Here is a 15,878-nt window from a genome sequence, read left to right as displayed (position 1 = left end):
TAACTCAAGAACTTATTTAAGGCATCGCATAAAATGCTTTATGTCAACTGATTTATTCTTTTCAAGCTTCTTAATAATTAAATGATTGGCTAATTACTTTTTAATTCTCTTGTTAAAAGTCTTTCCTGGGAGTATACTTTGTATTGGTACAAACTGTGTCTTTTTATATTGTTGAGATAATTGGGTCAAAGAAAGTAAGAAAACATTCAGGGTTTGAGGTATTCTGATTGTTACTTGGTTACTCTAAATAGGTATCTCAACTATTTTTATTAGAAAATGGAAGGAGTTTATATGGCAGTAGTTGAATTTTATCTCTTAAGGTTCATAGTTTTGGTTTAATTAGCTTTGAATTGCAAGGGAGCATTAAATTAATCTTCCTTTATTTAAAATCCATTTAATGGATTTGGCGTATCCTAATAAAGAGGTTACCATTCCATAAAAGAAAACAGGAAACATCCTATGAAACCAAACAAAAAACAATCAAAACAAAAACTCTGAAATATTTTGTGAAATTAAAATTGGAGTAAAAAGGTGATCAACTGGACAATCTGATTTGCCATTTTTATTTGCAACAGCATTTGACATGATTTAAATTTAAATAAGAAATTGCTCTGCAACAGAAAGTTTTAAGAACCTTTTATGTAACTTAATACAATGCTATTTGAGACTGCCAGCAAACTCTTAAAACTCCTGGACACTGGCTCTCTTCTCTTCTGGCTTCCCTCCTAGTCATGTCTTGGCGACTGTCCAGAGCTGACAACTTTCACCCAGGAGTGAAGGGAGATTTGTCTAGTATAGGGAGGATTTTTGAGCCATCCTAGATTTTCACATCCAGATGGGCAAGGAGGAGGGGTAGCAGTATCATTGTACATACTTGGGTGATGTCATTGTGCCATGCATAAATATAACCATTAATTTACTCCTACTGGTGAATCCTGAATGTCCTTACTCAAATGTTCCTTATTAGAAACTATAATGTAACAACTTCAAAGTTTACACAAAAATCACTCAAACTTTATGTCCAAGTAATTGATGCACAAATACCTTGACTACTCCATTTCCAGTTACATATACTGCAGACCAAAGAGGTTTTACATCTTGGCTAATAACATAAAAACATTTAGAATCTGTTAAGATGAGAATGTGGAAGTTCCAATTTCAAGGCCTCTGCTCAGATCATTATGCTAAATAAAGCTTTCTGAACACTGTGAATTATATTATGACAATTTATTGTCCATAGTGTATTCTCCCTAAAGTGAATTGTGATTATTATGCTTTTGAGGATTTTTAAAGCTATTAATTTTAGATTCTTTTAAGTAAATTTGCCTACCTTTATCTAAAAGACCACTTAGTATTCCCATTACAAAAGACCTTTTGACAAGAGTGGTTTTAAGATATGATTACATCAATATACCATACTGCCTATGAATCTTGGAGGTACAGAAATAATCTGTAACACTATTTTGGCTTTTTAAAAAATATTTACATTTACATCCCCAAATATCTTTTATGCTTTTATACATCACTGGAAAACTGAATGAGTTTATAATTAAGATAATCTCAGACAGAAACTTTGATGTTATTCTTATATAATTTCTAGTAATTTTTATTCTATAGACTTTTTTTGATATCTGTACAACTTCTACCGTCTAGTTTGCCACATTATATAAACTATTTTCCAAAACTGCTGTGCAGAAAGCAGTAAGGTCATTGTTGAATATAACTTATTTTGTGGTAATGATTAAAACTTTTCTTGCTCTAATACTTCATGAAAGCTTTTAAAATAGAATTTAATTTGCAGTTAATAACTATAGTGTAAATCCACAGAGCTTAGAAACAAAATAAATTAAATTTATGAATGAGTTTCTGAGAGTTTTAAATCCTGGCTATATACATCTTTTACTTTGGAATTCATTAGTTTTCCTCTGCAAAGTGGAGGGTTGATTTTTTTTAAATCTCCCATAAATTACCTTAAAAAGACTTATAATTTTGACAAATATTACAGGGTGTTAAATGGTTTATTATTAAATTTTAAGGTTAAAGAAAGAAACCCTCTTTAAAATAAATGTCAGGTTGTCCATTTAAATATATAAGACTTTCCTTATATACTACTAGAATGGAAGACTAATTCTATCCTTAAACGTAACAATTTCTATTATTAAAATAATTGAGAAAACTCTAGTTTATATCACTGAATATCTAAATAGTTGAGTTCTAACAAAAATTGACTTTTATCATTTTAGATTTAGATATTTAGATACAAAGGTTTAGTCTTGTATTTATAGATATATATATGTATAAAAGGAAATCTGACCTTTTGATTAAGAAATACTGTCAGTAGCCTTTATAAGTGCTTGTTCATCTGAGGGTCCATGACAGGAGTACTCTTCCCAGTTGAGTTTATCCTAAAAATGAAATGATAAGAGCCTGCTGGTTGTTATCTAAGATTCTTCTTAATGGGAGAACCACATGGTTATTCTTCATCTCCCACTTGTTCTCACCCTCTACAACCAACCCAGCCACACCCCACCCCCACCCCAACATTGTTCAGTACTCAGCACAATGAATCATTTTCAAGTTGACTCATTGTGAACTGTCTCCCAGCTGTTGGAATGTCTGGCAGACATTTTTGTTTGGGTGAAGAATAACTGGCTGAAACCCAACCTGGATGAGTTTGATATAATAGTCTTTGGCTAAAGAAATATTGAGAGAAACTTGTTTATGGCCTCTGAAGCCCCTGTTATTCCTGGAGTAGGACCATCCCCTGTGGCATAGAACTGAAAGTAAGGAATCAATCTGTATTATTTTCTCACCATTGAATGAAAAATTGCCTTAGAAAAAAATAGGCATTTTCAAATTATGTTTGTTTTTCTATACTTGGTACCCACGTGATTGAGAGTATTAAAGCCAATTAAGGATGATTATTTTTACTGGTTCCTTTTAAGAGTACTGATTCAAAGGCTGAAAAATTCTTCATACAACACACATTTCTACTTACAGAGGAGTTTCAAATACTGCCCTAGGTATGAGTTAGTCAGTCATTTCAGCATAATGTTTAGTGACAGAAGCTACTATGTATTTCAGACCGAGTCAGGTGACATTGACCAGTTTTATTTTATTTTTCATTCTTATGCAATCTTTACTAGAGGACTTAAACAGATAAATAACAGTAAGCTCGGTAGTCAATCATGTTTTCAGAAAGTGAATGTGTTTCATTGTGTTTGGACTTTCCCCTATTGGAACATAGGATCAAACTAAAATTTTCTTGACTGTTTTACACTTCCCATTCTTTTCTAAAGATTCTTTTTAAACTGGTACACATTACCAGTATATAAAAAGGGAGTTTCAAAATTATAAAATCTTACAAAGAGCAATTTTCTCACCTTATCTAGAACTTCAGAGCAAATATATTTCTAAGATGCTTTAACATATGAAATATTTGCTGTCACAGGCTAAAAGAAATGCTGAATTTCCATTAAATAAAATAACGCAAGAGAACTATAGGGTCCTTAATGATTATATTTTTAATGATCTTTTATGCCCATGAAATTCTGGGTATTTTAGGACTTTTGCTACTTAAAATATTACTTTTTTTATACAGTGTATTATTTAGCAATGTTTTTGGTTCATGTCAGGTTGTGTTGGGAAGAAGGTAGTCTACCAGTCTAGTGCTAGGCATCTACCATCTTTTCTTTGCCTTTATTGTTATCCCAGAGCCAAATAGCAGCATCTGGAAGGAGAGAACAGAAGACTCCAGAGCTAGCCATGCTGCAGCCTCTTAGCTGAACCCTTCCGTGTTTCTAAAACGATACAGAGGACCTCAGCTGTTACAGGGCTGGGACCTGGTCCCAGTTGACAGATGATAGTGGGACCTTGCCTTACACATTATACTGTACTATCTACTGTTTCTGAATCCTGATGTCTATCAGATTTTCCAGTGAGTAAAGTAATTTGAAAAAGAATAGTATGTGAGGATAAAGGTAGCCTTGCCTCTTAATGCAAAGAAAAATAATCAATTTATGTTCTCTACAGAAAATAAGGTATATCCCCTTAGCTCTTCTAATTAGAAAAGCATACATACATGGGCTGGAATTTTCAATTAAGTACATATTTTCATCCAGTTTTCAGCCTGTCATAGCTTTGAGTTATTTTTCTGTATTGATAATTTGTCTCCTCTACAATTTGTCATTGAGATGGTATAATGGCACTGAATATGTGTTATATTTTTAAACATAAAATGAGTGTTTTGTTTTCTTGTTTTACAGAATAAAGCAATTATTGCTCGTGTTACAAACTTGTCAGATACAGTTGTTGGTCTGGAATCATTTATTGGTTCTGAAAGAGAAACCAACCCATTATATAAGGATTATCATGGTAAGCAGCACCTTTATAAAGAGAAGAGAATATCCTAGGTTGCCTCTAGGGTACCTGGAAGCCTTATGTCTAGTGATAATATCTACTGTCAAGTAGCATGAATTTTATAATTTATCTGTTAAATGTTTTCCATTCCTGACCATTCTTTCTTCTTTTTTTTTTTTTTTTAATTTTTTATTTCTTTATTTGACAGAGAACACAAGCAGGGAGAGCAGCAGGCAGAGAGAGAGGGACAAGCAGGCTCCCCGCTGAGCAGGGAGCCCCATATAGGGCTCCATCCCAGGATCATGGGATCATTACCTGAGCCAAAGGCAGACTCTTAACCGGCTGAGCCACCCAGGTGCCCCCTCCGCCCCCAACCATTCTTTCATGGCAACTTATCACCAAACTACATTAAGACTATGGACTATGGTAGCTACTTGAAAGGAGTAAAACCCAAGTACTAAGGCATGGCTCAGTCAGATAAAAATTTTATTGTCCAAGGAACTTGAAGTCATGAAACTTATTAGCCATGTTTGAAATAAATATATTAATTCTAATAATAACAGCTTTGAATAGTGGTTTATGCTTTACAAAGCCTACCTATGTGAAAAATAAAATTCATACTTATTAGATTTTAAAAGTCCTAGTCAATCATGTTTTCAGAAAGTGAACATCTTTGATTATATTTGGACTTTGCTCATTTTGTTGAGTTATGAGCAAATTTTATAATATTGTCATCCTAGTATAAACACAGGTCAATTAATCAGACTTCTAGTTGTTTTTTTTTAAGTTTTTAGTAATATTTTTGTCATTTGGTTAATTTGGTGATTTTTTTTGAAATAAAGGCTCTTACATAGAACCATTGAAATAGGAAAGGTTTAATAGTTTTGTACATCTTAGCTCTAAATTAAATAGGCAATATGATTTTTACCTATTTACTTATACCGAGTAAATATCAATTATTGCTATTATTATTGTGGGCCTACTCTACTTCCATGGAAACCTCTAAATACTGAGTAGTTTATTTGAAGCCTGCTAGAAGATTATTTAAGACTGTGATTGCAGGACTATGACAATTTTTACAGTCTACAAAAAAAAATTATAAGATACTTTATATGATAACCACCAGTACTTTGAAGAGTCAGCATAAAATATTCTTTTTTTAAAAAAGATTTTATTTATTTATTCATTAGAGACACAGAGAGAGGCAAAGACATAGGCAGAGAGAAAAGCAGGCTCCCTGCAGGAGCCTGATATGGAACTCGACCCCAGGACCCTGGGATCTGGACCTGAGCCGAAGGCAAATGCTCAACCATTGAGCTCCCCAGGTGCCCTGGCATACAAATTTTAAAAAACAATGAAACAGCACAATGTAACAATCAAATATTTTTTAAAGGCTAGAAAATATAAGCTATGAACAAAAGCTACTTAAAATCATTTGCTTCATGATATTAACTTGCGTAACTGTATGTTATATGCCCAGATTAACCCTATGTATAATTATTTAATCTTTTAAAGTCACTATTATAGGAAGAGGACTATTAAGATTAAACTATTTCTTTTTTTTAATTTGTTATTGAACTATAATGATATACAACATTGTACTAGTTTAAGGTATACAAAGTAATAATGTGATAGATGTATGTATTGTGAAAAGATTACCACAGTTAACTTTTGTTAACATACATCACCATGGTTTACAATATTTTCTTTTCTAGTGATGAGAACTTTTAAGATTTCTCTTAGCTACTTTCAAATACACAATACATTATTGTTAAGCATAGTCACCGTCACCGTGCTGTACATTACAACCCTAGGACTTACTTGTCCCATAACTGGATAAACTATTTTTCATTTATTATTATTATTTTTTAAGCAACTCAAGTTAAATATTACCTTAATAAATTATATCTGAGTATCATGTGTAAGTATTGTGACCTAATAAGTTTAACAAATTATATTTTACATTCTAAGACAGTTATTTTGATTAAAACATTTCAAGGGTGAAAGGCTATGATATTTTGTGCTGAAATCTCTAGATCAATAAATTATTACCAACAGATTGAGTGATTTTGACAACTAGTAACATTTCTGTTAATAAGAGGGACCTGATAAACCATATTTGTTCATTGTATAAAGGCCTCCTGACTTAGCAGCTAAGCAAGTATATATATACCAAGTTAACATGAGGAATGTACAAATGAAAGTCTAATGCGCTCATTTCTAATGTATTTTACCAAGTAACTCTGTTTAAAATATTTTTAACCTGGGGGGGGCGCCTGGGTGGCTCAGTCAGTTAAGCACTGCCTTTGGCTCAGGTCATGATCCTAAGGTCCTGGGATCGGAGTCCTGCATTGGGCTACCTACTCCAAGGGGGGTCTGTTTCTCCCTCTACCTCTGTCTGCCACTTGCCTTGCTTGTGCTCTCTCTTTCTCTCTGTCAAATAAATTAATTAAATATCTTTTTAAAAAGATATTTTTAATCTGTATCTAAAAGCTGTCTTCTTAACATAGTTTGCCTTTTTTAAGTTAAATAAATTAAATCAAATGTTTCAGTGAATTATTTTTGAAGGGACCATTTCAAAAGTTAAGCACCTAGAGGTTTACCCTTTCAAGCTAAAACAAATACATACATTACTAAGCATTCAAACACACACCAAACTATTTATTAGAGAAGGAGTTATTTAAATAAGATGCATCTCATTTGTTCAGATTTGGATTTGCTTTCTTCTCCCATGTTTAGAGATCAAAGTCTTTGGGGTAATGATTTTTAAATATGGGCTGAGTCAGGAAGGGAGATACACCGAAGGATCTTCCATGTCTTCATCTGTGGCAAATGACCCTGAGTTTAGTCAGAAACTGCATTAAGCTGCACAAAAGCCATCCACTGCCCTTGTCAGAAAAAATTAGCAAGTGTTTCTACTGACAAGAGGCCAAAGCTCACGGTTTACCTAGCACTGTTACAAAGCTTATAACAGCTACATAAAGGTCTAACATGCCACAGAAATGAGTGTCTTGGGATGGCATAGGGGTTAATGTTTGATCCTAGAGTGTGCTCTGAAATGTAGTTTTCTTCAGTGGTTTGCTCAAGTCATTAATAAGGTACAAAATGAAATACTTTTCATTAGTGCTTCACTGGTTATCAGTAACCCATAAGCCTTGTTTTGCTGGCTGCTTACTGGTGCATTTAATAAAATAAAGATCACTCAGTGGTGCCGTGGGCAGCATGCAAGGTGATAGCCATATTTGCTTACTGTAAATACAAGAGAAAATCACACACAAACCGGCTGTAGTTTTGACAAGTATTAAGATCCCTCTTTACATCTGTACTTCTGTACCAAAGTGCAATTAGTTTTCCTCGCACAAGGATTTCTGTTTATCTTATTCTGCTTGATTACTTGAGTATAATCACACCATTTGCTTCATTGCTCCTGGTAGTAAGCTCCAGTTTTAAAAGGGGAGGATGCTTGTGTGTAAATTTACCGGATTCTGCTGTGAGACTCTTAATTTATGCATCCAAGACAGTGTTTTTAATTTTTTTCTTTTAATTTCCTTTTTACAAGGTTTGATTCATATTCGACAGATTCCTCGGCTTAATAACTTGATTTATGATGTATCCGATGTTAAAGACTTAGCTTTTAAATTAAAAAGGAAGCTATTCACCATTGAGGTAAGAGAGAATTTTTGTATTTTAGTTGACGGTCTTGAGGTTAAATAGTCTATGTGTATATGTATATATATGTTTTTTTACAATAATGAAATTCTTAGAAAATGTTTCCTGCTGATATTCTTAAGTTCTTTTGGTGTCACGAAATAATGTTCTTCAACTATCTTATTTTTTCCTCTTTTAATGGCATATCATTAGAGTATAGCAAAAATGATTTTGTTTTACACGTCTATTCAAAGTAAGCGTCAAACTTACATGATAAGTATGACATGCGTATTTCCAAGGCTTTCAAAAGCATATTTAATTAAATGTTAATGAGCTGTGCTTATTTGTGTGTGGAATGTGAATGCTACCCACAATTGTGTATGGCTAAGAAAAGAGGATCCTTATCTACATTCTAAAAGCAGTTTTCTTTACTATTAGTGAAATCACCTTTCCGCTTTCCATGCTGAACAAAACAAAGTATGATTTACACCAATGTCTTTAAGTAAGTTTTCTACGAAACTTAAACTTTTTTTGTGACCTTTGTGCAAGCAGTAGTGACAGAAAGTAGTAGTACAAAAGATTTATTTCAACTTAATCTTGCTAAAGAGCAAATGAACATAGCACTATTAAGCAATTAGAGTTGATGTATTTATTAACGAAATAAATGCTCAGGGAGAGATGGCTTTTGGGTGATGTGATAGTTATCAGTATAGTCGGTGCAATTTTTTTTAACAAAGACATAAAACAGCCAAGCAGCCTTGACAAACCATTTTGTTTAATCTCTTTTCAAATGAAAAGCTCTTAAGCAGGCCACTTGTCTTAACTGCTTGAAACCATAAAAAGAGAGAATTGCCACCAATAAATTAGCATATTTTTAACTTCATCACCAAATGATGGTCAATGTGGCTTGGCACTGCTTTGGTGTTTGGGACTTCACCCTTAAGTGACCACTTTGGCCCTTTTTTGACCCTCTGCCCTCTTTAGCTGGCCACTTGATAAGGTAACTTCATGGTTCTCTCTCTTTTTCTCTTTCCCTTCACATTTGCAAGTAGCACTAACCTATAAATCATTGTAAGGGCCCTATCCAGTGACAAATTAATGTGCCCTCCTCCTAATTAATGGTCATCAATGTCCTTAATTATCTAATCCTATTGAGAGCAGTTAATAGTTAATCAGGCAGCCAGTTCTTCAAGCAGGTCATCTCTGCAGGAGTGTTAGAAGTTTCTCATCTGGGGATACTCCCTTCAAAAGCCACTTAAAGCCAAAAGATCGAGAGTGTAGAAATACTGATTCTTGAGCTAATTTGCTTTAGTTCTCAAAAGAAACTATTGAAATGGAACCCAACAGTGTAATTATTCAAACTTTGTTTCAGTTTTTCTGATAGAATACTGAGAAACTTACCATTATTATTTACCAATTTTAGGCGATATTTTGCTTAAAAATTTTAGAGGGATAAAGTTATAGGTAGTGTCACAAGGAAAGCATGCTTCATCATTTTCTTTTAAGTTGAGCTTACATTTTTATTGAAAAATGTGGGGTTTTTTTTCTCTAACACCTTTCTCCCAAGTGAGTATTCCGACAACCAGGTCTAAGGTATCATGTCTATCATCATAGAAACTAAGCAAGTATATTCCCTCATGAAAATCATATTGCATCCAGGGAAAAAAGTAGCACTGTAGTATGGATCATATTTATTCTTTCTCCCTCTCTTTCACACACATGTACACAACATACACATACACACACACACACAGTGGATCTTATTTTGGGGATGAGGGGGGTAGAAGTAAAAGACTTAAATAATGTCAAGTGGGACCTCTTCTTTGAATAACTTTAGGTTCTAATAGTGACTGCACTTTACCATTGGAACTGATATGAGATCTTTTATAAACCACATAGGTTTCTGTTCCATTTCCTCTCTTCTATTCCCAACATTCTAAACTAAGAGAACAATTATAATTGATCACCTGTGGTTTGGAAGCAATAAGGAAAACAAAACACAAATCAGTGATTGGTTTTTAAAAAGTTAATATTTAATACAGTTGATCAAATCCTTTACTTTTTTGGCTTATAACCTTCATCTTTTTTTTATACATAGAAATATGGGTGAAACACATTCCAAATAACTTATTTCCTCGTGCAATAAAATTCAGTGTGATGATTAGAAGAAATATGAATTCAGGAACAAAACAAACGTAATAGTAACATATATAGGTATAATTATAACAAGATAAAATCATGTGGTCCATATAAGACTAAATGATTTAAATACAGCATTGTACCTTAAAAAATACATACCCAAACAGGTAGCAAGTCTTTGGTAATATATTGTAGAAATTGAAAACAAGAGGATTCCTTTATTAGGGGAAAAAGTGACATTGTTTTAATATGCACAACAAATAAATGTTTTTTCTAAACTGATACTAAAAAGAAAAAGTAAAATGTATACTCTACTAGTCTGTAAAGTGTGAGATTATGATATAGCAGGCAATGAATATCTGTTTCACTTTCAGAAGAGAAAGGTGGTTTAGCGGGTAAAGCAGAAAGTTTTCTGATTCCATACAGGTAGATTTGTTACATGTTGGAATTTTCTATCAGTTACATGGTCTCAAAAGTTGGCATGTTTGTAAACAAAGGGCAAAAGAAACAGGAAAATACCCTCATCTCTATTTTTAGGGTACCCTTTCTTTGATTTATTAAATACCCTTTTTATGATAAATCATAAATTATCATATTTTTATATATGAAAACTGATTTTTTTTTAATTAACAGCTACCAAGGGCCTCTAACAAATAGAGCAGCTTTAACCAGCAATCTTTAATTTGAGTGATCTGGAAAAAGCAAAAGAATATTTCTTTCTTCTTGGAATGTGTATTGGTATTATTCAGATTCAAGTGGAAGCATTTATCTAATCACAGTAAATATTCACTAATACCAAGTATTCATCAGCCATAAAGCTCTTTAAATTAGCCCCTTACAAAAACCATAGCAGAATCATATCTATAGTAATAATCTAAAATTCTGGCATGCATTCTGGATAAGTAAAAGAATATTTAAGGCTGATTCAGTCTGGCTTCAGGTTAGGAAAAAAATAGTTTTGAAATTTTGTAATCCTTCTAAATCATACTAACATATTTGATTAACCACGATATACTACTTATTCCTTGGCCTTACCACATAACCTTTTTTCAATCGTAGCAAGATTAATAACTCTTTATTGTGTACCAGGCCCACTACTGGCTTATTTATACTTTCTATATAATAATTGAATATTTTATACCAAAAGACTTTACGAAGATATAATAGACTCAATACATGAAAATTGTATCTTTTTAAATCTTCATATCTATCCCAAATCTAAGAACAGTCATACACTTAGCAGGTATAAAATCTTTGCTGAAATATATGTATATAGATAAATTATGAAGTTTGAAAAATTGTCCAAATAATGCAGCTACAAATATTATATAAGCTCCACTGGAGCTTCTCCATTAAGTTCCATAAGAAATTTAACTTACATACGTAGCTTCACTTCTAAGATGAAATAACTACTTGAGACATGTATTATTTTTCAATTTCTATAATTTTTGCTTCTCTAATGTTAGGATCATCATTAACCAATATTTTTCTTTATATTAGTAATTATGATGTAATTGTAACCTAAACGAGTAAGATTTTGGTAGGATTTGAAATGTGGCTTCATTTAGTTTGATGGTATCATAACAGCAAATTTTCAAAATAGTGATAAACAGTACTTACATAAGCTTTAATTGGTCCAAAAACAGTAATTATCACAAAAAAATCATAAATTATCATATTTATGTGGGTCTTGTACACTAAATGAATATTAGGAGTTCAGAAAATGAAAGTAAATTAAGTTTACTCAAGATTGTCTTTAATACTTTGCCCCTAAATCAGAATACAGGACTCTGGTACCTCTCCAGTCATCAAGAACTTTTTCTCACAGAATTGATAAACCAGTATTTACTGAGTAACAACTATTAATTGTGTACTTACTTAGAAAATTCATTCTTAAGTACTAAGACCAAAATATTACATGCCATCAGTATAAATTAGCTTTATATAGTACTGCAGTATACTTGATAGGATTCAGTAGAATTATTTGAAATTCTTACATATTGGAAAAGCATAAACTCTTGCAGTCACTTTGACAATGTTGGACAATGTAGAGTTGTATGATATCTTTGGTCCTAGGTTTCCTTACTTCCCTACGTTTTGTATCAATAGCATTTTCCAGTTTTAAGCGAGAAGTAGAAAGGTGGCTGTTTACTAAACTTAGAGGTAGAGGGGAGGGTTGGTTAACGTATTTGTCAATGAAAAATTATGTCACTAAAATAAAATAATGGAAACCTAAATGTCTGACTCAAGAGCATTAAAGTTGTAGCATGATAGACCGTGTATAGTCCACTAATATATCTTTTCTGATCCTGTTGTCCTCCACAAATATTGAAATATTCAATTCCCAAATGTATTGCAGTTAGCAAAAGGAAATCAAAGTGGCACATAGGTATCTGTTCATATAGATCAAACTGTTTGTCAAAAGTAAATTCAAATTAGCATTCTTTAACAATGGAAATGTCATTTGTATGTGTTTACATCTAAATATATTCATTATATTACCATCCCCATATTTACATTTTAATTCCCAAGTAAGGTAGACATACAGTAGGGTCATAGAGGTTTCACAGACTCTCCAGCAGTTGGTAATACTGTACTCTTACATATTTCACATGTCATAGTGAGCCTATCAAAAGTGCATACCACCTTAAGGGGAACACAATTTTGAGACTGTCTAATCCTATTTCTTCCCACATTGGAATCTTAATTAGAAGAGATAAGGAAAAAAAAAACATCATTTAACTAAATTATTGTCTTGAATCTGTAGCAAAAGGTATAATCCGCAATTGGGCCAATTAGTGAACCCCATAGTTAACTATGCTGCAGCGAACAATTTGATTAGATCTGACACCATCCTAGTTCTCACTGTTGTTTTGCCAGGTATGATGGTCAGACTTCAAAGAGCTTGAGGCATCAGCAGGGCAAGGTTTGGAGGCCAGCTTAGGTCCGGTTGTTAATCTCTCTGCTAAAACCACAGCAGCTCTCACACAAAACAAGCTTACACGACACAATCATGCGGTATTAAAGTTAGGGTTGAGTCATGCCAATTTGCCTTTGATTTTTTGATGATTGACCAAAGATGGCTACATGACTAGACACATGCTAAAAGTATACTGATTAGGTAAGTTCCCAAAATATTTGAAGTATTTTTTAACTTCCTATATAAATACTAGGAAAGTTTATCCTCTTTGATCAAACTTCCAAAGCAGTAGTACTGTATCAGGGGAAAAATGAGTATTTCTTACTGGCAGCCTGAATCCCAAACTTTTCACTTACCATTTCATAAAAATTAGTGTTTACATTAATAATTCCTTAAGGAGAATGTAAAAGGAAAATCTTTCTAAGTGGTAAGCTTTTTAAAAATCTATTAAGCGCATTAAAAGAAAAAAACATTTTTCCCTGAGTCATTTATGTTCTCTGACAATTTTTCTGAAATTTCTTTATAATTATTTTCCACTTAAATGTTGAGTAAAGTGCCCTTCCAGGATGTGATTGCATAAGTGTTCTTTTCTCTGCATTCTGATTTGTTGGAATACTGCAGTAATAGTGACATGTTTCCATTCTGAGAAAAGCCTAAGGCTGCTTTAGTATTATTCCGAATGATTGAAGCTGCCATCTTGCTGACTTTCCCTTAGGCAGCATAAGGCCTGTTTGCTTTTGTGTTCATTTCACATGCTTCCTGTGAGTTGGGCTAGCAGAACATCATTGCTTCATTTGGCAAGGAAGAATAAATTCATGTTTGGCTATTATATGTCTTAAAGTTTCTGTATGGTCATCAACACATGAGATACTAAACTTAGACTTTGTTACATCAAATGAATCCTGTTTCTTTGAGAAGTATTTTAAATTATGACACCATGAGGTGAATAATTTTTATATAAAAATCGTCATTTTATAAATTGAATTAGAGTCTAATATTTCATATTGTGCTAATCTTCATACTAATTAATATTACATTTTAGTTAGGAATATAAAGAAGGCATATATTTGAATAGCAAGATGGTGGCACAAGTAAAAATCTAATATTTAGAATCTTGCCAAGTAGTTTTCAGAATGCAAGTGTGTTAAAGATTCGGTGGTACCTGTAGTACATTCTCACTTTTGAGACCAAGGTGGTACAGATTCAGCATCACCTAAAGATACAAAGAGGAAAAAAATATCTCTTCTCCTCTTTCCTGAATTTTGCAGATACAAGTATTTCTGTATGTATTCTATGGTTTGACTCCAGGAAAATTATATTGCAGTACTTCAAGGATTTTCTTAAAGCATTTGTATAACTGCTATAGCAGAACTCACCCATTTTATTTGGTATTCCCTAAACCACTTCCTCCCACAATGTGCTATTTATAGTGTCTGAAAAAGATAGAAAAACAGAAAACAAAAAATGATGACAAATCATGGCTATCCCATTTCATCAGCTAGAAGTTGAGAACATAATATTTTACAAATGTAAACTCCAAGGTGCCTAGAAGAGTAATAACATATTATAGAGCTTAGTAAATATGGTATCCATGAACTTTGTGATTACTATAGGCAGCTTTGGGAATATTTTTGTTCCCAAAATATCTTTAGTCCTTCCACAAGGTCTTTGCGCAGCAAATGTCCATAATGTTCATCCCTCCATCCTTTCATGGCTTTTTCTTGTCATTGAACTGCAGGTTAAACATCTCAGCCTCCTTAGTTCTTCCCTGACTGGCACATCTGAAGTATTCATTCGATTATCTACTATCACGTACCTGATTTTAATTCTCATTGTAACACATATTACTGCAGTTGCTTATCAGTAAATTTGTTTGTTATTTTTCAACATTATTCAGCCTAACTTGCTGTAAGCTTCACAAGATTTAGGACATAGTCTGTCTTTTTTGTGTGTGGTGAAATCCCAAGCATACATTGTAGGTGTTCCATGAATATTTGTTAAATTGCTAACGTACTATTTTTAGGGTAACTCATGTCTACAATAAGTGTATTTAAAAACATGTATTGGGTATCTCATTCATTCTGGTATTGTGTTGAGTGCTTCCACATACACTACCATATTTAATTCTTATTTGATACAGGAACCCTTGCCATAGGCATTATTACACACATTTTAATGTAAGAGAATAGGAGGAATTATATAACCTTCCCAAAGTCATAGAGCTAGGATTAAATCCAGATCTTTTAACTCCATGTACAGAATTATACTGGAAAGTTAACATGTTCAGGAGCTCTGTTAATTATTATTGATTTAAAAATAAAAAGTTTTATTGAGTGTTTAACAGGGGCCTAGGACTATTGCAAGTGCTTTATAGCTATAACCTGTGAGCTCTCACAACTACTGGATACCATTATTATCTACATTTTATAAATGAGGAAACTTAAGGTTCAAAGAGATCAAGTAACCTAACTTATCCAAATTTACTAACTGACAGAAATGACACTTAGACCAAAGCCTGGGCTCTTAACCAGCAACCACTCACCATGTCACAAGATATATTGCGATCTCACCAGAAATCCTCCGCCCTGAGACATAAAAAAGAACAAACCTCAAAAATATACATACATGGATAAATAATCTGTTAATATTCATGTTAAAAATTCTTGTGTTCCTAATAAGCATTTCTACTCTATTTTTATTTTTTTTCTACTCTATTTTTATAAAATACCTTATAAGATTCAGATTGGATTAGTCATGGCTTCTCCCTTATATAACATTAGAACTGTGAGATTGTTCTTTCCTTATTTTTTTA

General features: G+C 32.8%; 1 protein-coding gene across 3 annotated transcripts in view; it reads left to right on the top strand.

Moving 5' to 3' along the window:
• Positions 1-15,878, top strand: part of ELP4 (elongator acetyltransferase complex subunit 4) — a 241,919-nt gene that overhangs the window by 112,264 nt on the left and 113,777 nt on the right. For all 3 annotated transcript variants that reach the window (XM_038563121.1, XM_038563120.1, XM_038563122.1), the window contains exons 8-9: positions 4,266-4,374; positions 7,919-8,025. In XM_038563121.1, coding sequence (XP_038419049.1) covers positions 4,266-4,374; positions 7,919-8,025 — 216 coding nt within the window. The remainder of the gene's footprint in view (positions 1-4,265; positions 4,375-7,918; positions 8,026-15,878) is intronic.

The sequence above is a fragment of the Canis lupus genome, chromosome 18 (assembly GCF_011100685.1).
Source record: "Canis lupus familiaris isolate Mischka breed German Shepherd chromosome 18, alternate assembly UU_Cfam_GSD_1.0, whole genome shotgun sequence".
NCBI classification, from domain to species: domain Eukaryota; kingdom Metazoa; phylum Chordata; class Mammalia; order Carnivora; family Canidae; genus Canis; species Canis lupus.
The sequence above is the reverse complement of the archived record's forward strand: the minus strand, read 5'-3'. Positions and strand labels throughout refer to the sequence as shown.